This window comes from Nannobrachium achirus (genome assembly GCF_963921795.1).
Source record: "Nannobrachium achirus genome assembly, chromosome: 2".
In the NCBI taxonomy this organism is placed as follows: domain Eukaryota; kingdom Metazoa; phylum Chordata; class Actinopteri; order Myctophiformes; family Myctophidae; genus Nannobrachium; species Nannobrachium achirus.
This window is the reverse complement of record NC_137811.1, coordinates 77,574,075-77,601,353: the sequence shown is the minus strand read 5'-3', so window position 1 is coordinate 77,601,353 and position 27,279 is coordinate 77,574,075. Positions and strand designations below refer to the sequence as shown.

The 27,279-nt window shown below is 47.9% G+C and overlaps 1 protein-coding gene across 2 annotated transcripts in view; it reads left to right on the top strand.

Annotated features, from left to right (window-relative positions):
* The first annotated feature begins 260 nt into the window (after window positions 1–260).
* flad1 (flavin adenine dinucleotide synthetase 1) overlaps window positions 261–27,279 on the top strand; it is a 34,428-nt gene continuing 7,409 nt past the window's right edge. For both annotated transcript variants that reach the window (XR_013962973.1, XM_080747525.1), the window contains exons 1-6: window positions 261–292; window positions 6,685–6,852; window positions 8,432–8,809; window positions 19,273–19,386; window positions 22,326–22,593; window positions 25,804–25,951. Coding sequence is in view for 1 of the 2 variants with exons in the window: in XM_080747525.1 (XP_080603651.1) it covers window positions 6,688–6,852; window positions 8,432–8,809; window positions 19,273–19,386; window positions 22,326–22,593; window positions 25,804–25,951 (1,073 nt within the window). In the remaining variant the exon portion in view is untranslated. The remainder of the gene's footprint in view (window positions 293–6,684; window positions 6,853–8,431; window positions 8,810–19,272; window positions 19,387–22,325; window positions 22,594–25,803; window positions 25,952–27,279) is intronic.

Sequence of the window (27,279 nt, the reverse complement as noted above, 5' to 3'; positions counted from 1 at the left end):
AAGCTCACAAGGCGTGGCGCCAGCGACGCCTTGTGAGCTTGTAGATCTGCTGTTTCTTGGTGCGCGGTGGACCGTCGTACGGGCGAAGTACAGCTCCACCAAGCGTGTCATTTTCATAACACTTCCTTTACTGGTACTTCCGCGTTAAGACCCGCCTCCCTTCGACGCCCATTGGCTCTGCCGGTCTCCCAGGGACCCGGCGCGAGTCGTGATTGGACGACAGACCGTTCTACGTCATGATGTGTATGTGTGTGTATGTGTGTGTGCAGCCATATGGAGGACATCTGCGAGGGTGAGAACACTGATTCTATAATGTTATTATTTTATGATAAATATTACATTAATAACATGTGTTAAACACGTTTATTTACAACCAGGTCAATTTATATGCAATGCAGCTTTATTGGCATGAGAAAACATTATCAAAACAAGTGTCAAAACATTATAAAACCAGTTGAAAAGGGGAAAAGACAGTAGTCTATATAATACAGTTGGACATACAGTAGATACAGTTGGAGAGGGTACAGCATTGTGCAAACAGAGCTATGTCACGTTTTGTCTTCATGTACAGTATTACTATTTACAGTAGTACAGGGTATGAAAATTTTGGAACATATAGCATCTTATCAATACGATGTCAATAGCATGCATTTGCAAAGAAAAGAAAAGAAAAATAGTAGCAGCTCTGTTTATTGATTTTGATTGATTGATTGAAGACCTTATTGTCAGTTTGCATAGGAAAAGGTACAGTTTCATGACGGTACAGTTCACTGATACAAGGTCTACTAAAAGGAGATCCATGAAAAGACTAAGCTTATTTCCATATGAAACCATTGAAGTGTCTCATATAACATTGAATGACAGACGAATAGAACACAGTACGTTTTGTCTTAATGTACAGTATAGTACAGGGTATGACGATTTTGGAACACATAGCAGCATTACTTTTTTTATCAATACGATTTCAATAATATGCAAAGAAAATAAAATAAAAATAGTAGCATACTGTATGTACAGTAGGTCTGTTTATACTGTATGTACAGTAGGTCTATACTGTATGTACAGTAGGTCTGGGTGTTTATACTGTATGTACAGTAGGATGTTTATACTGTATGTACAGTAGGTCTAGATGTTTATACTGTATGTACAGTAGGATGTTTATACTGTATGTACAGTAGGTCTGTTTATACTGTATGTACAGTAGGTCTATACTGTATGTACAGTAGGTCTGGATGTTTATACTGTATGTACAGTAGGTCTATACTGTATGTACAGTAGGTCTGGATGTTTATACTGTACAGTAGGTCTATACTGTATGTACAGTAGGTCTGTTTATACTGTATGTACAGTAGGATGTTTATACTGTATGTACAGTAGGTCTGGATGTTTATACTGTATGTACAGTAGGTCTAGATGTTTATACTGTATGTACAGTAGGTCTGGATGTTTATACTGTACAGTAGGTCTATACTGTATGTACAGTAGGTCTAGATGTTTATACTGTATGTACAGTAGGTCTGGGTGTTTATACTGTATGTACAGTAGGTCTAGATGTTTATACTGTATGTACAGTAGGTCTAGATGTTTATACTGTATGTACAGTAGGTCTGGGTGTTTATCTGTGTGAAGTACAGTATGTGTCTCTACTCTCTAGTCTACCACATGTTAGGAGGACAGAAACAACACTAAAACAATGTCACTTATTCATTCCTCTTCCTGCTTCCTGCTTTTCTCTGGCCTTCCAAGAAGGAAACCAGATAGTGTGTAGTTAGTGTCTATTAGTGTACATTACCATGACTTTATTACACTATTACTGTGTGTGTGTGTGTGTGTGTGTGTGTGTGTGTGTGTGTGTGTGTGTGTGCGTGCGTGCGTGCGTGTGTGCGTGTTGGAGGTTTATATTATTATTATTATTAATAATAATAATAATAAATATAACTAATTACTGGATGTAGTGATTCTAGTGAAGTAAAATAATACATAAAATAACAAAATGCAGTCGGTAGACATTTAATTGTTAAACTCACACAGCCATACATCTACAGTATCTACCAGCTCATGACCAATCAGCAGTCGGCATGTGAGCTTGTAGCAATAATACAAATTGTTCATATTTACTGGTGATAGATTGTACAGTAACATATATTTATTGATAGAATCCATATAACTCAGTCAGAGCATGAGAGCTAGTGTAGATGCCTATAGTGACTAGAGATTATTTTTATTTTTTAATATCTATTGTATTTTTATTCTCATCTCTCTACTCTTACCTGTACATCAGGAGTCTTCAACAGGGGGTCCAGACCCCTAGAGGGTCCTCAGAGTGTCCTCAGAGTTACTACAGGGGGTCCTTCAAATCTTTGTGTGATCTTTTTTTATATTATTAACCACTTGAACCCTAGCGTCCATTTTCTGAGAACTGAGCCAAAAATAGCAGAACTACAAGCTTGTAGATCGTCTATTTTCGGTAAAGAGCTTTGGTGTAGTGGAGAAAAAGAGCAGACTAAGTACAGAGTGAAAGGTCAAGTTTATTAAGTATTGACGGTTCAAGTGGTTAAATATCTGAAAAACACAAATTGACATGAATCCAAAATACACTGATGATTGTGCTGTCAAACGATGAAACTATATGATATGATATGATATGATGATATGATATGATATGATATAGTACTTTATTGTCAGTTCACACTGAAATTTGTCTTGCGACACAGCAGCCATGTATGCGACACATAACATATATACAAACATTTGACACAGGTAACAAAAACAATCTGGGGGTCCCTGCTTGATCTCTCTCTCAGCTAAGGGGTCCTTGGCCTGAACACGTTGAGGACCCCTGATGTACATAATCCTGTGTGTCACTCTTATGGCTGTTGTCGCCACTTCACCTGAATCCCCCCACAGGATCAATAAAGCCTTCTTATCTTATCTTGTTCATCTGTTGAGCTGCCCTTCACTGTAGCTCTGCTCCGTCCGCTTGCATTTCTGACCTGTGTTCCAGTGTTGCATTTCATATCACTGATCTGAAGGATTTGCAGAATCTCCCATTCAAAAACATGGGTGCTCTCTCTTCCTTGCTGCCTGGACACTGATGCTGCTTCTGTGGGAGATTCTGCACAGGCTGGCAAAAAAGCAGAGAAAAACCGAGGAAAGAAACATGAATCTAATGTATCTGCATATACAGTATACTATCTATACTGTACACCAGGGCTGGGCAGGAATTTCATGGAGGCCATGAAGGCTGCTGTTGCCCCTCAGTTTGGCCTTGTGACCCTCAAACCAATGGCATGACCTGAGACCACAGTGGCCTTAATGCCCCTCAAACCAATGGCATGACCTGAGGCCACAGTGGCCTTAATGCCCCTCAAACCAATGACATGACCTGAGGCCACAGTGGCCTTAATGCCCCTCAAACCAATGACATGACCTGAGGCCACAGTGGCCTTAATGCCCCTCAAACCAATGGCATGACCTGAGACCACAGTGGCCTTAATGCCCCTCAAACCAATGGCATGACCTGAGACCACAGTGGCCTTAATGCCCCTCAAACCAATGGCATGACCTGAGACCACAGTGGCCTTAATGCCCCTCAAACCAATGGCATGACCTGAGACCACAGTGGCCTTAATGCCCCTCAAACCAATGACATGACCTGAGGCCACAGTGGCCTTAATGCCCCTCAAACCAATGACATGACCTGAGGCCACAGTGGCCTTAATGCCCCTCAAACCAATGGCATGACCTGAGACCACAGTGGCCTTAATGCCCCTCAAACCAATGGCATGACCTGAGACCACAGTGGCCTTAATGCCCCTCAAACCAATGGCATGACCTGAGACCACAGTGGCCTTAATGCCCCTCAAACCAATGGCATGACCTGAGACCACAGTGGCCTTAATGCCCCTCAAACCAATGGCATGACCTGAGGCCACAGTGGCCTTAATGCCCCTCAAACCAATGGCATGACCTGAGACCACAGTGGCCTTAATGCCCCTCAAACCAATGGCATGACCTGAGACCACAGTGGCCTTAATGCCCCTCAAACCAATGGCATGACCTGAGACCACAGTGGCCTTAATGCCCCTCAAACCAATGGCATGACCTGAGACCACAGTGGCCTTAATGCCCCTCAAACCAATGGCATGGCCTGAGGCCACAGTGGCCTTAATGCCCCTCAAACCAATGGCATGACCTGAGACCACAGTGGCCTTAATGCCCCTCAAACCAATGGCATGACCTGAGGCCACAGTGGCCTTAATGCCCCTCAAACCAATGGCATGACCTGAGACCACAGTGGCCTTAATGCCCCTCAAACCAATGGCATGACCTGAGGCCACAGTGGCCTTAATGCCCCTCAAACCAATGGCATGACCTGAGACCACAGTGGCCTTAATGCCCCTCAAACCAATGGCATGACCTGAGACCACAGTGGCCTTAATGCCCCTCAAACCAATGGCATGACCTGAGACCACAGTGGCCTTAATGCCCCAGCTGACTGGACCACTTTCTGCTCTGTCTCTTTCTGGTCAACATGTAGACACCAGTGTCTTTTGTTGAGATTATGAAATCTTAACTCCCCCGAGTCCCCATCTTTAATCCAATCCAGTGACATTGATTGGTGCAGGGCTGAGCATGGATCAGATTGTAAATACCATCATTGATCTATTTCACTGCAGATTAGGTTATCATCCCTAACCATTAAACTCAACAAATTATTTCAATGGACTCAAATCTTGTTTTATTTGATGTCCTTCCTGCCCTGGCATTTGGCCTTTGTGCCCTAAAGAAATGGACAACCCCAAAGGCCAAGTGGCCACGCCCCTAAAATGAGGCCTGCAACACATTTTTAAAGCATTGTAAAAAAAAAAAAAAAAATGTACATGAGGCGAGACAGTAGAGTAGACACTAGGTATAGCAACATGAGAAGGGCAAAAAATGAATCCTGCAACGTAGAGTTAATAATAATAACGGATTGCATTTTTATAGCGCTTTTCTAAACAAGTTGCCAACTCAAAGCTCTTTACAACGGTCCATTCATTCATACATTGGGAGGTGAAGCGGTGAACCGTAAACCCCAGCGTCCTCACCTCCCACATTCACACACCACTGGTGGCAGGAGGAGCTGGGATTTGAACCGCCAACCCCGGGATCATTGGCCAACCAGCTCCACCTCCTGAGCCACAGCTTGGGTCGCTCTGACCTTCATCAGGTATATTTGTATCTTTATATAATATCCCTGATGAAGGCTGTCGTGACCAAAACGTTGTATTGTCTAATAAACCCTTGCTCTAAGTGTGCTGGGCAAGATTTGAGACTCATGATGGTCGCTTGCCGAGGCCTAATTCACCCTTTGTTAGCCTCCTGGTTGGTCCCTGACTGACCAACCAGCAGGCTCTATCTGCCTTGTCCCGCCCTGGTTCCGCCTTTTTTATGTTGAATTAGCTAAAACATAATTTTTGGAGAAAAAAACATTTAAAAACATGCTGATTCACTATGCTGCCACTGAGCAGCTCCAATTGACTGAAACAAAGTTTGAAATTAGAATTGAGCACACACAATAACAATATGAAGCAACTGAATTAACATGACAGTGGATGGAATGTCCCACTGAATGTCCCACCAAGACACAGCAACCAATGGGTGTGGAGAGGGGCAGGACAATGGGCGGGACTTGACAAAGGGTGAATTGGATTACCTAGGACAACTGTTACCTTGCACTATGGGAACAAAAGTTGTACTGACTCTGACCTCTAACGTACTTTTCCCTGAGAGGGTTGCTGTGGCGTCTTGCTGTGGCTCCCATTATTTGCTTTAAAAGGAAAAAATGTATATATATATTCTTGACTTATTTGCACTGACTTTGATCACTTTTTTTCTGGCCCTGCACTATTGGGTTGTGTTGGTTGTACTGTGTATTATTGCGGTGTTGATATGGCGATGTGATACTTGTGTTGCATGACTGCATTGATTAGCAGTGGGCACTCTTTTGTTTGGCACTGTTTGTTAAGTTATGCTTGAGTATAGCTTTTTTGTGTGTGTGACGTGTCACTTATGAGCGTTGAATGTTTCGTTGTCACTTTATGTATATATTCTTCTTTTTTTTTTGCAATAGCTTTCGACACTTTATGTTTTATTTATCTTTTTTTGTGCTTGATCTTTGGACTGTATACTCTTTTTCTTTTTCTTACTTCTCTGTAACTTGTAACCTTAACTGCTGTGGGATATCCCGTGGGATAATAAAGGTATCTATCTATTCCTTTTTTCCCCTTCTCATTGTTGACTGCCTGCTCTGTAGTCTACTAGCGGGTGTTCTGAGACCGTCAGTGACGGTCGGGATTACGATTACGTCACACTCAGCTCGGCTCGGCTCGGCTGAGACGCAGCTGCGGGCGGCGGAACTGGCGCCCACCTTCTGCACAATGCACCATGGGACACTCTGAACTTTGTGGAAAGTGGACAAGCTGGTGAACATGAAACTAACAGACACACTGTGATAATGATAATAATAATAATAATAATAATGAACTTTGTATTTCTATGTGTATGTGTGTGTGTGTGTGTGTGTGTGTGTGTTTGTGTGTGTGTGTGTGTGTGTGTGTGTGTGTGTGTGTGTGTGTGTGTGTGTGTGTGTGTGTGTGCGTGCTTGCGTGCATGCGTGTGTGTGTGTGTGTACGTGCACAGCCCATGCAGGCAGGTCTCAGGCTGAGTAGAGCAGCGCTCCGACTGAGGAGACTGGTGGCTCAGGTTACCACGGCAACCATGGCTTCTGGCCCCGCCCCTTGCTCCCCGCTGAAGGAGGGCGGAGCTACCACGGCAGCCATCCTCATCATCGGAGACGAGATTCTCAAGGTGAGAGCATAGAGTTATATACCTGTGTCTGTCTGAGTGTCTGGCCCTGTTACAGCGCCACCAGGAGGCGGGTTTGAGTAAAACATTTTTGGACAGTACTCCTACAGATTCTCTCCATAAATCACACAGATCGGTACACAGTATCTCTATAGCCATTAAATGAAACGGGTATTTCTTACATTGATGCTCCTACATTTTATCATGCAAGCACCAGTTAAAGTTACTTTCCATCCCTCATATACTGGGTGCCCCATAACCCACACACTGCACATCATTTCACTGTGTGCACAGTGCACCCCATAACCCACACACTGCACATCATTTCACTGTGTGCACAGTGCACCCCCCATAACCCACACACTGCACATCATTTCACTGTGTGCACAGTGCACCCCATAACCCACACACTGCACATCATTTCACTGTGTGCACAGTGCACCCCATAACCCACACACTGCACATCATTTCACTGTGTGCACAGTGCACCCCATAACCCACACACTGCACATCATTTCACTGTGTGCACAGTGCACCCCCCATAACCCACACTGCACATCATTTCACTGTGTGCGCAGTGCACCCCATAACCCACACACTGCACATCATTTCACTGTGTGCACAGTGCACCCCATAACCCACACACTGCACATCATTTCACTGTGTGCACTGTGCACCCCCCATAACCCACACACTGCACATCATTTCACTGTGTGCGCAGTGCACCCCATAACCCACACACTGCACATCATTTCACTGTGTGCGCAGTGCACCCCATAACCCACACACTGCACATCATTTCACTGTGTGCGCAGTGCACCCCATAACCCACACACTGCACATCATTTCACTGTGTGCACTGTGCACCCCCCATAACCCACACACTGCACATCATTTCACTGTGTGCACAGTGCACCCCATAACCCACACACTGCACATCATTTCACTGTGTGCGCAGTGCACCCCATAACCCACACACTGTACATCATTTCACTGTGTGCGCAGTGCACCCCATAACCCACACACTGCACATCATTTCACTGTGTGCGCAGTGCACCCCATAACCCACACACTGTACATCATTTCACTGTGTGCGCAGTGCACCCCATAACCCACACACTGCACATCATTTCACTGTGTGCGCAGTGCACCCCATAACCCACACACTGTACATCATTTCACTGTGTGCGCAGTGCACCCCATAACCCACACACTGCACATCATTTCACTGTGTGCACTGTGCTGCGACACGTTGTGAACTTGGGTAGCTTGCTTTCTGAGCGGTGCAAGCGCTCCCATGCTTGTGTGTGTGTGTGTGTGTGTGTGTGTATGTCCTTAACTCCCTATGGGCCTCTTAAGTCTGACATCATTCTGTAGGCGGAGGAGACATTCTGGTGCCAACGAGGCACCAGCGCCCGTCAATCTTTTTACTATAATCAAAATGTTCAGGAAAGTGTTAGAATTATACTTTAGTCGTTATGTTTGTCTCGGATCTGTTGAAATAGCGAGGGAGGGATTAATCTACAACAGAAGAATTCATATCTCTCTCTCTCTCCCCCCCCCCCCCCCCCCCCCCCCTCAGGGTCACACGGTGGACACCAACAGTGCGTTCCTGTGCCGTGCGCTGAGGAAGCTGGGTGTGTGCGTGGAGCGCATCACGGTGGTGCCCGACGTGCCCGAGGTCATCGCCCAGGAGGTGGCGCTGCTGGCCCCGCGGTACACGCACCTCCTGACCTCCGGGGGCATCGGCCCCACCCACGACGACGTGACCTTCGAGAGCGTTGCCATGGCGTTCCGCGAGGAGGTGCACGCCCACCCCGAGCTGTGCTCGCTGGTCACGGAGTTCTTCGGGGCGGTGGAGAAGGACAGCGCCGCCATGAAGCTGGCCATGGTGCCCCGCTCCGCCAAGCTCAACTACGGCAAGGACCCCCACACGGGCAAGCCCCTACGCTACCCTCTGGTAAGGACCCCCACACTGCCCCTACGATACCCTCTGGTAAGGACCCCCACACTGCCCCTACGATACCCTCTGGTAAGGACCCCCACACGGGCAAGCCCCTACGCTACCCCCTGGTAAGGACCCCCACACTGCCCCTACGATACCCTCTGGTAAGGACCCCCACACTGCCCCTACAATACCCTCTGGTAAGGACCCCCACACTGCCCTACGATACCCTCTGGTAAGGACCCCCACACTGCCCCTACGATACCCTCTGGTAAGGACCCCCACACTGCCCTACGATACCCTCTGGTAAGGACCCCCACACTGCCCCTACGATACCCTCTGGTAAGGACCCCCACACTGCCCTACGATACCCTCTGGTAAGGACCCCCACACTGCCCTACGATACCCTCTGGTAAGGACCCCCACACTGCCCTACGATACCCTCTGGTAAGGACCCCCACACTGCCCCTACGATACCCTCTGGTAAGGACCCCCACACTGCCCTACGATACCCTCTGGTAAGGACCCCCACACTGCCCTACGATACCCTCTGGTAAGGACCCCCACACTGCCCCTACGATACCCTCTGGTAAGGACCCCCACACTGCCCCTACGATACCCTCTGGTAAGGACCCCCACACTGCCCTACGATACCCTCTGGTAAGGACCCCCACACTGCCCTACGATACCCTCTAGTAAGGACCCCCACACTGCCCTACGATACCCTCTGGTAAGGACCCCCACACTGCCCCTACGATACCCTCTGGTAAGGACCCCCACACTGCCCCTACAATACCCTCTGGTAAGGACCCCCACACTGCCCCTACGATACCCTCTGGTAAGGACCCCCACACTGCCCCTACGATACCCTCTGGTAAGGACCCCCACACTGCCCCTACGATACCCTCTGGTAAGGACCCCCACACTGCCCCTACGATACCCTCTGGTAAGGACCCCCACACTGCCCTACGATACCCTCTGGTAAGGACCCCCACACTGCCCTACGATACCCTCTGGTAAGGACCCCCACACTGCCCCTACGATACCCTCTGGTAAGGACCCCCACACTGCCCTACGATACCCTCTGGTAAGGACCCCCACACTGCCCTACGATACCCTCTGGTAAGGACCCCCACACTGCCCCTACGATACCCTCTGGTAAGGACCCCCACACTGCCCCTACGATACCCTCTGGTAAGGACCCCCACACTGCCCCTACGATACCCTCTGGTAAGGACCCCCCACACTGCCCCTACGATACCCTCTGGTAAGGACCCCCACACTGCCCTACGATACCCTCTGGTAAGGACCCCCACACTGCCCTACGATACCCTCTGGTAAGGACCCCCACACTGCCCTACGATACCCTCTGGTAAGGACCCCCACACTGCCCTACGATACCCTCTGGTAAGGACCCCCACACTGCCCTACGATACCCTCTGGTAAGGACCCCCACACTGCCCCTACGATACCCTCTGGTAAGGACCCCCACACTGCCCCTACGATACCCTCTGGTAAGGACCCCCACACTGCCCTACGATACCCTCTGGTAAGGACCCCCACACTGCCCCTACGATACCCTCTGGTAAGGACCCCCACACTGCCCCTACGATACCCTCTGGTAAGGACCCCCACACTGCCCCTACGATACCCTCTGGTAAGGACCCCCACACTGCCCCTACGATACCCTCTGGTAAGGACCCCCACACTGCCCCTACGATACCCTCTGGTAAGGACCCCCACACTGCCCCTACGATACCCTCTGGTAAGGACCCCCACACTGCCCCTACGATACCCTCTGGTAAGGACCCCCACACTGCCCCTACGATACCCCACACTGCCCTACGATACCCTCTGGTAAGGACCCCCACACTGCCCCTACGATACCCTCTGGTAAGGACCCCCACACTGCCCTATGATACCCTCTGGTAAGGACCCCCACACTGCCCCTACGATACCCTCTGGTAAGGACCCCCACACTGCCCTACGATACCCTCTGGTAAGGACCCCCACACTGCCCTACGATACCCTCTGGTAAGGACCCCCACACTGCCCCTACGATACCCTCTGGTAAGGACCCCCACACTGCCCTACGATACCCTCTGGTAAGGACCCCCACACTGCCCCTACGATACCCTCTGGTAAGGACCCCCACACTGCCCTACGATACCCTCTGGTAAGGACCCCCACACTGCCCCTACGATACCCTCTGGTAAGGACCCCCACACTGCCCCTACGATACCCTCTGGTAAGGACCCCCACACTGCCCTACGATACCCTCTGGTAAGGACCCCCACACTGCCCTACGATACCCTCTGGTAAGGACCCCCACACTGCCCCTACGATACCCCCTGGTAAGGACCCCCACACTGCCCTACGATACCCTCTGGTAAGGACCCCCACACTGCCCTACGATACCCTCTGGTAAGGACCCCCACACTGCCCCTACGATACCCTCTGGTAAGGACCCCCACACTGCCCCTACGATACCCTCTGGTAAGGACCCCCACACTGCCCTACGATACCCTCTGGTAAGGACCCCCACACTGCCCTACGATACCCTCTGGTAAGGACCCCCACACTGCCCCTACGATACCCTCTGGTAAGGACCCCCACACTGCCCTACGATACCCTCTGGTAAGGACCCCCACACTGCCCCTACGATACCCTCTGGTAAGGACCCCCACACTGCCCTACGATACCCTCTGGTAAGGACCCCCACACTGCCCCTACGATACCCTCTGGTAAGGACCCCCACACTGCCCTACGATACCCTCTGGTAAGGACCCCCACACTGCCCTACGATACCCTCTGGTAAGGACCCCCACACTGCCCCTACGATACCCTCTGGTAAGGACCCCCACACTGCCCTACGATACCCTCTGGTAAGGACCCCCACACTGCCCTACGATACCCTCTGGTAAGGACCCCCACACTGCCCTACGATACCCTCTGGTAAGGACCCCCACACTGCCCTACGATACCCTCTGGTAAGGACCCCCACACTGCCCCTACGATACCCTCTGGTAAGGACCCCCACACTGCCCTACGATACCCTCTGGTAAGGACCCCCACACTGCCCTACGATACCCTCTGGTAAGGACCCCCACACTGCCCCTACGATACCCTCTGGTAAGGACCCCCACACTGCCCTACGATACCCTCTGGTAAGGACCCCCACACTGCCCCTACGATACCCTCTGGTAAGGACCCCCACACTGCCCCTACGATACCCTCTGGTAAGGACCCCCACACTGCCCTACGATACCCTCTGGTAAGGACCCCCACACTGCCCCTACGATACCCTCTGGTAAGGACCCCCACACTGCCCCTACGATACCCTCTGGTAAGGACCCCCACACTGCCCCTACGATACCCTCTGGTAAGGACCCCCACACGGGCAAGCCCCTACGATACCCTCTGGTAAGGACCCCCACACTGCCCCTACGATACCCTCTGGTAAGGACCCCCACACGGGCAAGCCCCTACGATACCCTATGGTAAGGACCCCCACACTGCCCCTACGATACCCTCTGGTAAGGACCCCCACACGGGCAAGCCCCTACGATACCCCCTGGTAAGGACCCCCACACGGGCAAGCCCCTACGATACCCTCTGGTAAGGACCCCCACACTGATACCCTCTTGTAAGGACCCCCACACGGGCAAGCCCCTACGCTACCCCCTGGTGAGTGTTGTCAGTATGACACAAGGACCCCCACACTTGGAAGCGACCGCGGTATTCCCAGGGACCCTGAGACGCAACGGTGGGGGCCGATGGGCAAGTAGGGTCGAGAACTCCCTACATCACATCCGAAAATTAACTTCTGAAAAGACTTCTAGGCCTACACTAGTCTAGCCTAGCTGAGCTAGACATCGCAGGCTGGACCCGTTTTGACCATCTGTTTGAAAAAGCGACAGAGATCTCATATATGGGCATAAAATGGACGCAGATAGACAGATATCTCCATATATGGGCATATATGGGCATAAAATGGACCCAGAACTATAACTGCAGTGATCTCCATATATGGACATAAAATGGACGCCGACAGACAGACAGATACAGATGTCTCCATATATGGGCATAAATGGACACAGGCAGACAGATGGTCAAAACGGGTCCTATGACAACAGGTATAATAGATAGATAGATAGATAGATAGATAGATAGATACATAGATAGATACATAGATAGATAGATAGATAGATACCTTTATTATCCCAAGGGGGAAAATGTGTTGCCCAGAGGCAGCACAGCAGTATAAGGTTATTTACAAAGTTACAGAGAAGTATGAAAAAGATAAGAAGAAAAAAAAACAAGAACAGAGTACAGTAAGTACAGTAAGAGCAAGGTACAACAGGAAAGGGAACGAATAATAAATATACATAAAGTGTCTTAAAGCATGACTATCAATATAATACAGTGCCCAAATCAAAGTGACCATAACAGTCAATGCTAGTTAGTGCAACAAGTATCTCTACATCATGTCAAACACAAGCAGAAATACTAAAAAAAACTACTAACACAACCTAATAGTGCAGTGTCCAAATAATGGGGTTTGCATTAAAGGGCGGGGCATTCATTCCCTATTTACATTGCTCCGAGTTGGCCAGGTCGCCGACTAGACGAGTACCTCTAAAATGGCAAATTAAACATTGTCTACATTGTCAAATATATAGTTGTGAGCATGTAGATCTGCTATTTTCACAATAGATTTTTTTTTCTCGACTTTCTCTGGTGGGAGTCGACTTGTGCAATGAAGTCGACTGAGTCGACTTTTTCGTTAATGCCCTATCGTGGATATTATTCAAGCAAGCACAGTGACTGCAATGGAGCAAAGTGGTGGACTGACTTGGTGACAAATTGCAGCTTGCAGGCACGTTGACCAGAATGACCACTACCTTCCTTAACCATCATGAACTAAACATAACCGTAACAAAACACAGCAGAAGCTTTATGATGTGGGTTACTGCACCACGTTTATTATGTTATGTCTGCTTAATTGATCCACTGGTTACTGCACAACGTTTATTACTATCAAAACCTGCACAAACTGTGAGTCAGTCCGTCAGTCCGTCAGTCTGTCTGTCACACCTCACACGTCACACTCTTGCCCTGCTCATATCTCCGCAACCGTTGCCCCGATCCATGCCAAATTTTGCACACACGTTCCTCGCCTGCCAAACTACAACCTCCAAGGACCCCCGGAGCTCCAGGGACCCCCAGGTCCCCGGGGGACCCCCAGATGTAAAAAATGACCAAATGTGCTAAACTGACCAAATGACCACCCCAACGGGGCTGCTCACGGGGAATTCCCGGGGACCACCGACTCCTGGTGCTCCAGAACGGATGCAAAAGTGGTGGCGCCCCCAGTGGAGGACCCCCTACACTGCAGCTCACATAAAATGCCGTAACTCCGGCTAGGAGCCACCGGGACAGCCGGGGCCGGTACCTATTCGTCCGCCTTGCCGGCGCGGAGACCCCACCCCTCATTTCTCACATGGCCCTCTTCTAGCGCCACCATGAGGCCGATTCTTGCAAAACACATTTTTGGACACTGCTCCTACAATTTTTGCCCTAAAATCACGCAAATCGGTACACAGTATGTCTACACTCATCCCATCAACATGAATCTCTCCCATATAGCGCCACCTCCAGGCCGATTTTTAAAAACACATTTTTGGACACTGCTCCTACAGATTTCGCCCTAAAATCACGAAAATCACTACACAGTATGTCTACACTCATGTCATCAACATGGATCAGGAAGATTTTGGCAAAACACATTTTTGACCTATTTGTGGAGATCAGTGACCTACGGTCGCTTATCTCCCGATTAGGGAGCCTTACTGGTTATATTATGTCTGCTTAATCTATCCACTGGTTACTGCACAACGTTTATTATATTATGTCTGCTTAATTGATCCACTGGTTACTGCACAACGTTTATTATATTATGTCTGCTTAATTTATCCACTGGTTACTGCACAACGTTTATTATATTATGTCTGCTTAATTTATCCACTGGCCGGAAAAAAATCATCTTGCCAGTCACGGTGGCCGGCCAAAACCAATGATCACTGGCTACCGGAAACCCTGCCTCTGTGTGTGTGTGTGTGTGTGTGTGTGTGTGTGTGTGTGTGTGTGTGTGTGTGTGTGTGTGTGTGTGTGTGTGCGTGCGCGTGCATGTGTGTGTGCGTGTGTGTGTGTGTGTGTGTGTGTGTGTGTGTGTGTGTGTCCCAAACCGTTCGTTTGGTATTTATCATCTATAAAATGTACTAAACTAGTGAAAACAGCTGATCTACAAGCACTTGTAGATCGGCTGTTTTCACTAGTTTTGTGCGACAGTCTTGTATAATGAAGCAGGGCTTTGCTTTACCAAAAGACGTACACATTTGAAACTTGGAGGTACGAGGTTTCTGCTCGACAGTGACGATATTTTAGTGATTATGTTGTGAGGAAAACTACGTTTAAAATGATACCAAAGAAATGCCAAATATTATCAAATGATCTCGCAGCACCCCTGGACTGCCGTAACAGCACCCCAGGGTGCCCCGTCACCCACTTTGAAAACCCCTGATTTAGAGCACTGTTTCCCAAACAGTGGGTCGCGACCCATCTGTGGGTCACGGACCGATTCTTTATGGTCACGACTAGAGTAGAAATCCCATTTTCTTTTCCTACAAAGAAATTAAATGTATTTTAAAAAAATCTTCCCCTCCCCAGATATCATTTTATTTTTAGAAATAAAAAAGACATTTGTGAATTTTATGAATAAAAAAAAAAAAAAAAGAAACAAACACAATATTATAATTATTAAGAAGTAGTGAGAATAGCCGATAAGGAAATCTGGAAGTCTCAGTTGGAACTGTTACCCCTGCAACCCGATTCCGGATAAGCGGTTGAAGATGCATGGGATGGATGAGAATAGCCGATCTACAAGCTCTCAATATACGTACTTGATACAGTCTTTTTTTTTCACTCTCTATCAAACGTCTTTGCCAAAGAAATAGCCGATCTACAAGCTCACAACGCGTCGTGTTCCGCCCCAGGATAATGGATTTTGATTATCGTGATAATATCGTAAATCGTGATTTCTTTGGTCACAATAATCGTGATATGAAATGTTCATATCGTCACATCCCTACCCGACGGTGATGATTGGATGATAGTGTGGCCTCATGAAGTTGTTCAGAGGAATAAAATGACAATTCTCCGATCCATTGATTGATTGATTGATTGATTGATTGAAGAATTTATTAGAAGTTTGCAATAGAAAAAAGTACAGTTTCATGACAGTACAAATCACTGGTACAAGGTCAACTAAAAGGAGATCCTAGAAAGCCGAGGCTTATTTCCACAGGAACCACACTTTAAGTATCTCATATAACATTGAAAGACAGACGGATAGAACATAGTACTTTATCTAGGATAATATCAGTTTCAAAAGCAGAAAAAGCATAACATCAAGTACAAAGGCAGAAAAGAAAGAAAAGGGGGGGGGGGGGGAGCATATTTACAAGTCACGGGTAGCAGCTGTCTGAAGGTGACTTTTCATACCAATTTTGAAGGAGGCTAGGGATTTGCTCTCCTTTAGGGCTTGAGGAAGGGCGTTCCACATGTTGATGGTGTAGCAGGAGAACGAGTTAGAGCCTTGTTTAGTGTTAAATCTACGTTGATGATGATTAGTGGAGCTGCCTCTGGTGTTGTGATCATCCTGATGAATGATGCTAACAGCTCTATGGCTTATTATTATTATATTATAATATTATATTATATTATTATGATGCTGGCGCTACAGCTTACAGCTCTATGACTTATTATTGTTATATTATAATATTATATTATATTATTACCGGTAGTCTGGGATCACTTCACTTTTCGGGCTTGTAACCGGTCTGGAGCGGAAACCACAAAACGTCATGTTGTAATACTCAAAGGACTACAATTTGGCCGGAACTATCCACCGGAATCAGTTTTAACCCAAAATAATTCCCCTGCACTCAAGGACATACTTTTAGGGCCTACCTAATAAACTCCTTGATGCGGCGTAGTTTTGCTTTTGAAAAAATGTGTTTGGTATATGAATCTTTTAGTCCAACTGTTAGCGACTGGCAAGACTACACTGGGCTACTGGAGCATTTTAATATGGATTGGGGAAACAAACGGAGGGAACCAAATCAAAGCGACACCGCTTCTTCTAGTGGTTTCACTTTCCACGCTTTAGGCGGAAACCAAACGGCCTGTTGTGAACGAACACCAGGCGGGCGAGGTTATGATGCTGGTGGTACAGCAGTACAGCTCTATCTATGGCTGATGGATATGAGATACACTTTAATATGTGTTACAGTCCCACCCATGACTGATGAGTTTTGAGCGCGATGCCGTTCCAGATTCTTTGGAGAGCTTATATTCAGTGTTGGGGAAGTTAAAGTTACATGTAACTGAGTTACGTAACTGAGTTACATTTTGCTGTAACTTGCTGGTAACTGAGTTACATTCATATTTCTGTAACTCGTCAAGTAACTGAGATACTTTTTGGGTCATTTTTGGCTCAAGTTACAAGTTACAAGAAGTTACAAGCGAAGTTATAATTTTGCATTTAAATTTTGTTCAGATTGAGGATCAAATGTCCTCAACAGATCCTCGTTTTCTTCCTGTTTTAACTTTATTTTAGGAACACAGATGTTTACTAAAGAAAATGTCAACCTTTTTGAAATAAAACTGGCATGTGACTTTTTTTGTAGGATATTATATTTTGTTTCATGTACACCAAATGTACATTCTCAATTTAATGCTGAAAAAGAAAAAGTAACTCAAGTTACTTAAGTTACTTTTTCTACGTAACTTGGCACTTTATAAGTTACATTTCTCCAGGGGTATAACTTTAACTTGATCAAGTTACTGCCATGGTGAGTTACTTGTAACTGTACAAGTTACGCTTTCAAAGTAACTTCCCCCACACTGCTTATATTTGAGAACTTTTAACTTGTAAGCCACTAACGTTTTCATAGATAAAGAAATAAGTAGGGTTTATCGTTTTATTTTATTTTTAATCTATCTTTGGGGGTCTTTTTATTGATGGGGGATACTAGTGGAGAGAGACAGGACACAGGGAGAGAGAGAGATATGGAGAGTGGCACGCAGCCAAGGTTGTCGAGAACGGGAATCGAACCCGCGGCACGCTGTCAGGCCACACAGAGCCTTATATGTGGTATGCGCCTGGACCGCTAGGCCAACAGGTGCCCATAAGTAGGGTTTATTAACACAACCGTTGCCAGGTATTAATGAATGAATTCATCCTCCACTTACAGGGGGTTTCAAGCTCTAAAACGCTGCGTCGCTTTGAGTTTCCAGCTTGCAGATTCACTACTTTTTGTTGCCGCTGTAGCAGAGATGGGCGAAAATAGGCCTACATCAGGGGTCTTCAACGTTTTCAGGCCGGGGACCCCTTAGTTGAGAGAGAGATGAAGCAGGGACCCCCACAACCTGTTCATAGATTCCATATAGTTTCATCGTTTGACAGCACAATCATCAGTGTATTTTGGATTCATGTCAATTTGTGATATTTAACCACTTGAACCGTCAATACTCAATAAACTTGACCTTTCACTCTGTACTTAGTCTGCTCTTTTTCCCCTCTACACCAAAGCTCTTTGCCAAAAATAGCAGATCTACAAGCTCACAACGCCTCGCGCTGCGAGGCGTTGTGAGCTTGTAGATCTGCTATTTTTGGCTAAAGTTCTGGCTAAAGTTATGGACGCTATAGGGTTCAAGTGGCTAATATAAAAAAATTTTCTATCACTCAAAGATTTGGAGGACCCCCTGTAGTAACTCTGAGGACCCCTAGGGGTCCCAGGCCCCCTGTTGAAGACCTCTGGCCTACATAAAAAATATTTCGAAAAAAATAAAATAAAAAATCTAAATACTTGGTCAGTACTTGGTCAAATACTGACAGTATTTCACAGTATTTTTCATTTGTATTTCAAATAATTTTTTAAATATATTTTCCGCCCATCTCTGCGCTGTAGGAACACCTTCCACTCTCTTCCCTTTGCTTGACTGCTCTGCATCCTCTGTAGAAGAACTGCTCCCCCTTGTGGTTGAAAGTTTGAATCCATTCTCAGTTAATTTGTGTGTTTGACTAATCTCTCCAGAACAGACTGGGTGCTGTTTTGTTTGTCCCTTTACTTTGATGATGGTTTGCCAGATTAACGTTTGACTGATGAAGTTCTTGCTGATGATGAAGTGATCATCGATTGATAAATCACATTCAGAAAACCTTATTAGGTTTGTGGACAATTCATGAATATTCATTAAATCCTTGTCTTCCTAGTCTAGTCTAACTCTGTGTGTGTGTGTGTGTGTGTGTGTGTGTGTGTGTGTGTGTGTGTGTGTGTGTGTGTGTGTGTGTGTGTGTGCGCGTGTGCGTGTGCGTGTGCGTGTGTGTGTGTGTGTGTGTGTGTGTCTTCCAGGTCAGTGTGCGTAACGTGTACATCTTCCCCGGGATCCCCTCGCTGCTAGAGAGAGCCTTCCAGGGTCTGGAACACCTGTTCGCTGGTTCAGGGACCACCTTCCATACCAGAGAGGTAGGCTGGTTCAGGGACCCCCTTCCATACCAGAGAGGTAGGCTGGTTCAGGGACCCCCTTCCATACCAGAGAGGTAGGCTGGTTCAGGGACCACCTTCCATACCAGAGAGGTAGGCTGGTTCAGGGACCCCCTTCCATACCAGAGAGGTAGGGCTGGTTCAGGGACCCCCTTCCATACCAGAGAGGTAGGGCTGGTTCAGGGACCCCCTTCCATACCAGAGAGGTAGGCTGGTTCAGGGACCCCCTTCCATACCAGAGAGGTAGGCTGGTTCAGGGACCCCCTTCCATACCAGAGAGGTAGGGCTGGTTCAGGGACCCCCTTCCATACCAGAGAGGTAGGGCTGGTTCAGGGACCCCCTTCCATACCAGAGAGGTAGGCTGGTTCAGGGACCACCTTCCATACCAGAGAGGTAGGGCTGGTTCAGGGACCACCTTCCATACCAGAGAGGTAGGCTGGTTCAGGGACCCCCTTCCATACCAGAGAGGTAGGGCTGGTTCAGGGACCCCCTTCCATACCAGAGAGGTAGGCTGGTTCAGGGACCACCTTCCATACCAGAGAGGTAGGCTGGGTCAGGGACCACCTTCCATACCAGAGAGGTAGGTCTGGTTCAGGGACCCCCTTCCATACCAGAGAGGTAGGTCTGGTTCAGGGACCACCTTCCATACCAGAGAGGTAGGGCTGGTTCAGGGACCCCCTTCCATACCAGAGAGGTAGGCTGGTTCAGGGACCCCCTTCCATACCAGAGAGGTAGGTCTGGTTCAGGGACCACCTTCCATACCAGAGAGGTAGGCTGGTTCAGGGACCCCCTTCCATACCAGAGAGGTAGGCTGGTTCAGGGACCACCTTCCATACCAGAGAGGTAGGCTGGTTCAGGGACCCCCTTCCATACCAGAGAGGTAGGCTGGTTCAGGGACCCCCTTCCATACCAGAGAGGTAGGCTGGTTCAGGGACCCCCTTCCATACCAGAGAGGTAGGCTGGTTCAGGGACCCCCTTCCATACCAGAGAGGTAGGCTGGTTCAGGGACCACCTTCCATACCAGAGAGGTAGGCTGGTTCAGGGACCCCCTTCCATACCAGAGAGGTAGGCTGGTTCAGGGACCACCTTCCATACCAGAGAGGTAGGGCTGGTTCAGGGACCCCCTTCCATACCAGAGAGGTAGGCTGGTTCAGGGACCCCCTTCCATACCAGAGAGGTAGGGCTGGTTCAGGGACCCCCTTCCATACCAGAGAGGTAGGCTGGTTCAGGGACCCCCTTCCATACCAGAGAGGTAGGGCTGGTTCAGGGACCACCTTCCATACCAGAGAGGTAGGGCTGGTTCAGGGACCACCTTCCATACCAGAGAGGTAGGGCTGGTTCAGGGACCCCCTTCCATACCAGAGAGGTAGGCTGGTTCAGGGACCCCCTTCCATACCAGAGAGGTAGGGCTGGTTCAGGGACCACCTTCCATACCAGAGAGGTAGGGCTGGTTCAGGGACCACCTTCCATACCAGAGAGGTAGGCTGGTTCAGGGACCACCTTCCATACCAGAGAGGTAGGGCTGGTTCAGGGACCCCCTTCCATACCAGAGAGGTAGGCTGGTTCAGGGACCACCTTCCATACCAGAGAGGTAGGCTGGTTCAGGGACCACCTTCCATACCAGAGAGGTAGGCTGGTTCAGGGACCCCCTTCCATACCAGAGAGGTAGGCTGGTTCAGGGACCCCCTTCCATACCAGAGAGGTAGGCTGGGTGATAAACCTTCCATACCAGAGAGGTAGGGCAGGGTGATATGGTGATAAATATCGTTGTCTCCACGATATGCCTTTTCAGAGATATCTTATATATCGTGATACATTGAGGGAGCCTTACGAAATATCCTGTTGAATTGTTAATACAGAGATTCATTGCAGAATTTAATTTAAACCTGCATTTTGGTCTAAATCAGTAGTTCTCAAACTTTAAAATGTCAAGGTCTCCCCTTAACTCTGACAGTATACAAATGAAATGAAATGGACCTGTAAGGGTCCATTTGCGGGGTATATCTAAGACTCTAACTTCCGTGTCCAAATGAACTACGCTGCGCTAGATGTATGTGTTAATATTAATACTAATGATGTGATCATGTGATCAGGTGTTAATATTAATATTAATGATGTGATCATGTGTTCAGGTGTTAATATCTATACTATAATTTTGCGAATGTCTGACTGAGTGAGTGAGTGAGTGAGTGTCTGTCTGTCTCAGCGTTTCTCCTCAGTGGCTGGAGCAATTGATCTGAAATCGCATCACCATTAGCATATGAACACACCTGACATAACTGTGAAGCCCGTTTGTCACTTTCACAAATCGTATGCTGTATATTAGCATTTTTATGGTGTATCTATATCTATTTAGCCTACAGTACCTTTTGTGACCACACATGTTAAGGGAGGGGCGCTGTTGTTCAGGCCATGCACAATCACACACAAACACACACACACACACACACACACACACACACACACACACACACACACACACACACACACACACGGGGGGGGGGTTCTGGCCCTGTTACAGATGTTGTCCAAAAATCATGCAGATCGGTACACAGTATCTCTGTAGCCGTTAAATGGAACGGGTATTTCTTACATTGATGCTCCTACATATTAGCATGCAAGCACCAGTTAAAGTTACTTTCCATCCCTCATATACTGTGTGCACAGCGCACATCCCATAACCCACACACTGCACATCATTTCGGAGCTCATATCTTTGAACGGGTAAGGGCTAGTTAATATTAATGATGTGATCATGTGATCAGGTGTTAATATTAATATTAATGATGTGATCATGTGATCAGGTGTTAATATTAATATTAATGATGTGATCATGTGATCAGGTGTTAATATTAATATTAATGATGTGATCATGTGATCAGGTGTTAATATTAATATTAATGATGTGATCATGTGATCAGGTGTTCGTAGACGCAGACGAGGCAGAGATCGCCCCGGCCCTGACGCGGCTGCAGGCGGGCTGGGGGAGGAAGGTTTCCCTGGGTTCTTACCCAGACTGGATGAGCAACTACCACCGTGTCAGGCTGGTCCTGGACTCAGACAGTCCAGAGGAGGTGGAGCGGGCCCGGGACCAGCTGCTAGACCAGATGCCCCAGGGCAGCGTAGTCCACCTGGTCAAAGACCCTGTGACCATCGCCCCGGATGAGGTCTACAGACTGGCCCACAGTGGTGAGTAGGACCAGGACTACAGTAGGACCAGGTCTACAGACTGGCCCACAGTGGTGAGTAGGACAGGACTACAGTAGGACCAGGTCTACAGTAGGACCAGGTCTACAGTAGGACCAGGTCTACAGACTGGCCCACAGTGGTGAGTAGGACCAGGACTACAGTAGGACCAGGACTACTGTAGGACCAGGTCTACAGTAGGACCAGGACCAGGTCTACAGTAGGACCAGGTCTACAGTAGGACCAGGTCTACAGACTGGCCCACAGTGGTGAGTAGGACAGGACTACAGTAGGACCAGGACTACAGTAGGACCAGGTCTACAGTAGGACCAGGTCTACAGTAGGACCAGGACTACAGTAGGACCAGGACTACAGTAGGACCAGGTCTACAGTAGGACCAGGTCTACAGTAGGACCAGGACTACAGTAGGACCAGGACCAGGTCTACAGTAGGACCAGGTCTACAGTAGGACCAGGACTACAGTAGGACCAGGACCAGGTCTACAGTAGGACCAGGTCTACAGTAGGACCAGGACTACAGTAGGACCAGGTCTACAGTAGGACCAGGACTACAGTAGGACCAGGACTACAGTAGGACCAGGACTACAGTAGGACCAGGACCAGGTCTACAGTAGGACCAGGTCTACAGTAGGACCAGGACTACAGTAGGACCAGGTCTACAGTAGGACCAGGACTACAGTAGGACCAGGACTACAGTAGGACCAGGACCAGGTCTACAGTAGGACCAGGTCTACAGTAGGACCAGGACTACAGTAGGACCAGGACTACAGTAGGACCAGGTCTACAGTAGGACCAGGACCAGGACTACAGTAGGACCAGGACTACAGTAGGACCAGGTCTACAGTAGGACCAGGACTACAGTAGGACCAGGACTACAGTAGGACCAGGACTACAGTAGGACCAGGTCTACAGTAGGACCAGGACTACAGTAGGACCAGGTCTACAGTAGGACCAGGACTACAGTAGGACCAGGACTACAGTAGGACCAGGTCTACTGTAGGACCAGGTCTACAGTAGGACCAGGACCAGGTCTACAGTAGGACCAGGTCTACAGTAGGACCAGGACCAGGTCTACAGTAGGACCAGGACTACAGTAGGACCAGGTCTACAGTAGGACCAGGACTACAGTAGGACCAGGTCTACAGTAGGACCAGGACTACAGTAGGACCAGGACTACAGTAGGACCAGGTCTACAGTAGGACCAGGTCTACAGACTGGCCCACAGCGGTGAGGAAGGGGGGGGGGGGGCGACGTTCACCCGCACCAATACAACACCGTCCCATTAAAGGACAACTTTCGAATAAAGCAGTTTCTTTATTACTATTTACAGTAACACTAGAAGCCCCCATAAGTCACAAACCTCCTGTTCTTCTATTGAGAGGCAGAGAGAAGGATGCTCTGAGGTCAAAATAAAACTCAACATGAATGAAAAAGCCAAAATGAAAAAAAGAAAAATAGAAAAAAAGGATACCTATAATAACCAAGGGAATCTGGGACCAAATTCCCTGATAGCACATTTCTTTTTATGGATTTCAGTTTGAACATGATCCATCACTGAAGCCATTTATTCTGTCATAAATATTTGATGAATCATGTGATGTCAGCCTCCAACAAGCTCCCAGTGTATAATAATAATAGCAATACTTTATTTGTATAGCAACCTTCATACAAAACTGCAGCCCAGAGTGCTTCACAAAACAAAATATAAACACAACAGCAATAATGATGACGAAACAGCAAAACAAAAGTAAATAAAACGTTAACACAGCAAATAATATCAATTACAATAGAGTAGCAACAAGCAAAGACAGTTAGGCTGGGGTAGGATTATCTAAAAGCAATAGAAAAGAGATAAGTCCTGAGTTGAGACTTAAAGCTTCCACTGAGGTAGACTGCCTTAGATATAATGGGAGGAGGTTCCAGGCCGTCGGCCCATAGAAACAGAAAGCAGCTTCACCGTATTTTCTAATCTTCATTTCTATGCTATGAATTTCAAGTAGGTCAGCAGTAGGGGTGTCTTCTAAAAATCGACGAATCGACGCGTCGTTTTAAGCCCCGGGAATCGACGCCAATTGTTTGAGTCGAAGCGAAAATATATATATTTTTATATCACCAGTTAGCCTACTACTGCCAGTAGGCTACTGCGGTGCACTGCTGGACTGGTGTGGTGTCATGTACTTCCAATGAGAAGTAGCAATTGGCGAACAGTTATTTATTGTCTCGCACCAGCGTCGGGTTGAAAGTGAGACGGAACGGCCAGAACGGTTCAGAACCGCCGCTTCGTTAAAACATTCAGAGCCGGGACAGTGTTCCGTTAAGAGGAGGAAGCACGCTGTCAAAATCCCATATTAAATAACCTGCCACAGCACAAACGCGCGTCCACGAAGTAGTAAACAATCTTCTAAAGTCAAATTAACATACACAAGTGTAGGCTACAAGTTACATTTTCTAATTAAAGTGCTTCTGAATTGTTCCAGTGTTGTAATCCATGATGAATGATTGTGTTTCGCTGTGTTTGCGTCCATGACATGTCCACACTGATGGCTCAAGCGGGAGCTGTGCCTCCACCTGTTTATGATCAGTTTTTGAAATGAATCCGTTCTCGACACTGACTCATTACTCTGTCAGTGCTCTGTGTCCCGCGACTGCGGACTGGATCCCATCGTTCATTTAAAAGAGCCGTTCAAGAGAGCGGAATCGTTCGCGAATGTCTCATCTCTACTGCACGCTGCAGAGAGACGGGGCAGAGTTGAAACAGCGGAGATGTTTTATTTGTTTTAACGGTGTGTTATAACTCTATGGTTGTACACTGCTATGCAGATAACATTTGTGCTCGCGCACCGATATCACCGAAAACACTGTGTATTCAATTCATCTCTTAATGTATTACTCTATTATGTTTACGTGGTTTAAAGCAACACTTTTTTTTCTTTTTTTTTTTTACACAAAGTAGACTATAAAACGATTCGTCGACGCGTCGGATTAACCCCCGCGACTCGAATCGACTTCATAAATCCTGTGTCGAAGACAGCCCTAGTCAGCAGTAGCGGACCTGAGGGCACGACCAGGAACATATCTATTCAGACAGTCATCCAGATAGGAGGGTGCCAGGCCATTGAGGGCTTTAAAGACAAGTAAAAGTCTGGTGTCTCCACTGGGTTTTAGTTGTTCATGATCTCCTGTGTCTCCACAGGTTGTCCGCTCGGGGACAAGGTGTCCTCGGCTCTGAAGACGATAGAGGAGGCGCTGGAGCGTTACTCCTACCAGGAGGTGTGTGTGGGGTTCAACGGAGGGAAGGACTGCACCGCTCTGCTGCACCTCTACTACGCTGCTCTGAAACGGTAAGACTGCACCTCTACTACGCTGCTGCTATGAAACAGTAAGACTGTACCTCTACTACGCTGCTGCTATGAAACAGTAAGACTGTACCAGAGGGCCACTATATTTCCACCTTCACTCCAGAGGGCCACTATATTTCCACCTTCACTCCAGAGGGCCACTATATTTTCACCTTCACTCCAGAGGGCCACTATATTTCCACCTTCACTCCAGAGGGCCACTATATTTCCACCTTCACTCCAGAGGGCCACTATATTTTCACCTTCACTCCAGAGGGCCACTATATTTCCACCTTCACTCCAGAGGGCCACTATATTTCCACCTTCACTCCAGAGGGCCACTATATTTCCACCTTCACTCCAGAGGGCCACTATATTTCCACCTTCACTCCAGAGGGCCACTATATTTCACCTTCACTCCAGAGGGCCACTATATTTCCACCTTCACTCCAGAGGGCCACTATATTTACACCTTCACTCCAGAGGGCCACTATATTTCCACCTTCACTCCAGAGGGCCACTATATTTACACCTTCACTCCAGAGGACCACTATATTTCCACCTTCACTCCAGAGGGCCACTATATTTCCACCTTCACTCCAGAGGGCCACTATATTTCCACCTTCACTCCAGAGGGCCACTATATTTCCACCTTCACTCCAGAGGGCCACTATATTTCCACCTTCACTCCAGAGGGCCACTATATTTCCACCTTCACTCCAGAGGGCCACTATATTTCCACCTTCACTCCAGAGGGCCACTATATTTCCACCTTCACTCCAGAGGGCCACTATATTTCCACCTTCACTCCAGAGGGCCACTATATTTCCACCTTCACTCCAGAGGGCCACTATATTTCCACCTTCACTCCATAGGGCCACTATATTTCCACCTTCACTCCAGAGGGCCACTATATTTCCACCTTCACTCCAGAGGGCCACTATATTTCCACCTTCACTCCAGAGGGCCACTATATTTCCACCTTCACTCCAGAGGGCCACTATATTTCCACCTTCACTCCAGAGGGCCACTATATTTCCACCTTCACTCCAGAGGGCCACTATATTTCCACCTTCACTCCAGAGGGCCACTATATTTCCACCTTCACTCCAGAGGGCCACTATATTTCCACCTTCACTCCAGAGGGCCACTATATTTCCACCTTCACTCCAGAGGGCCACTATATTTCCACCTTCACTCCATAGGGCCACTATATTTCCACCTTCACTCCAGAGGACCACTATATTTCCACCTTCACTCCAGAGGGCCACTATATTTCCACCTTCACTCCAGAGGACCACTATATTTCCACCTTCACTCCAGAGGGCCAC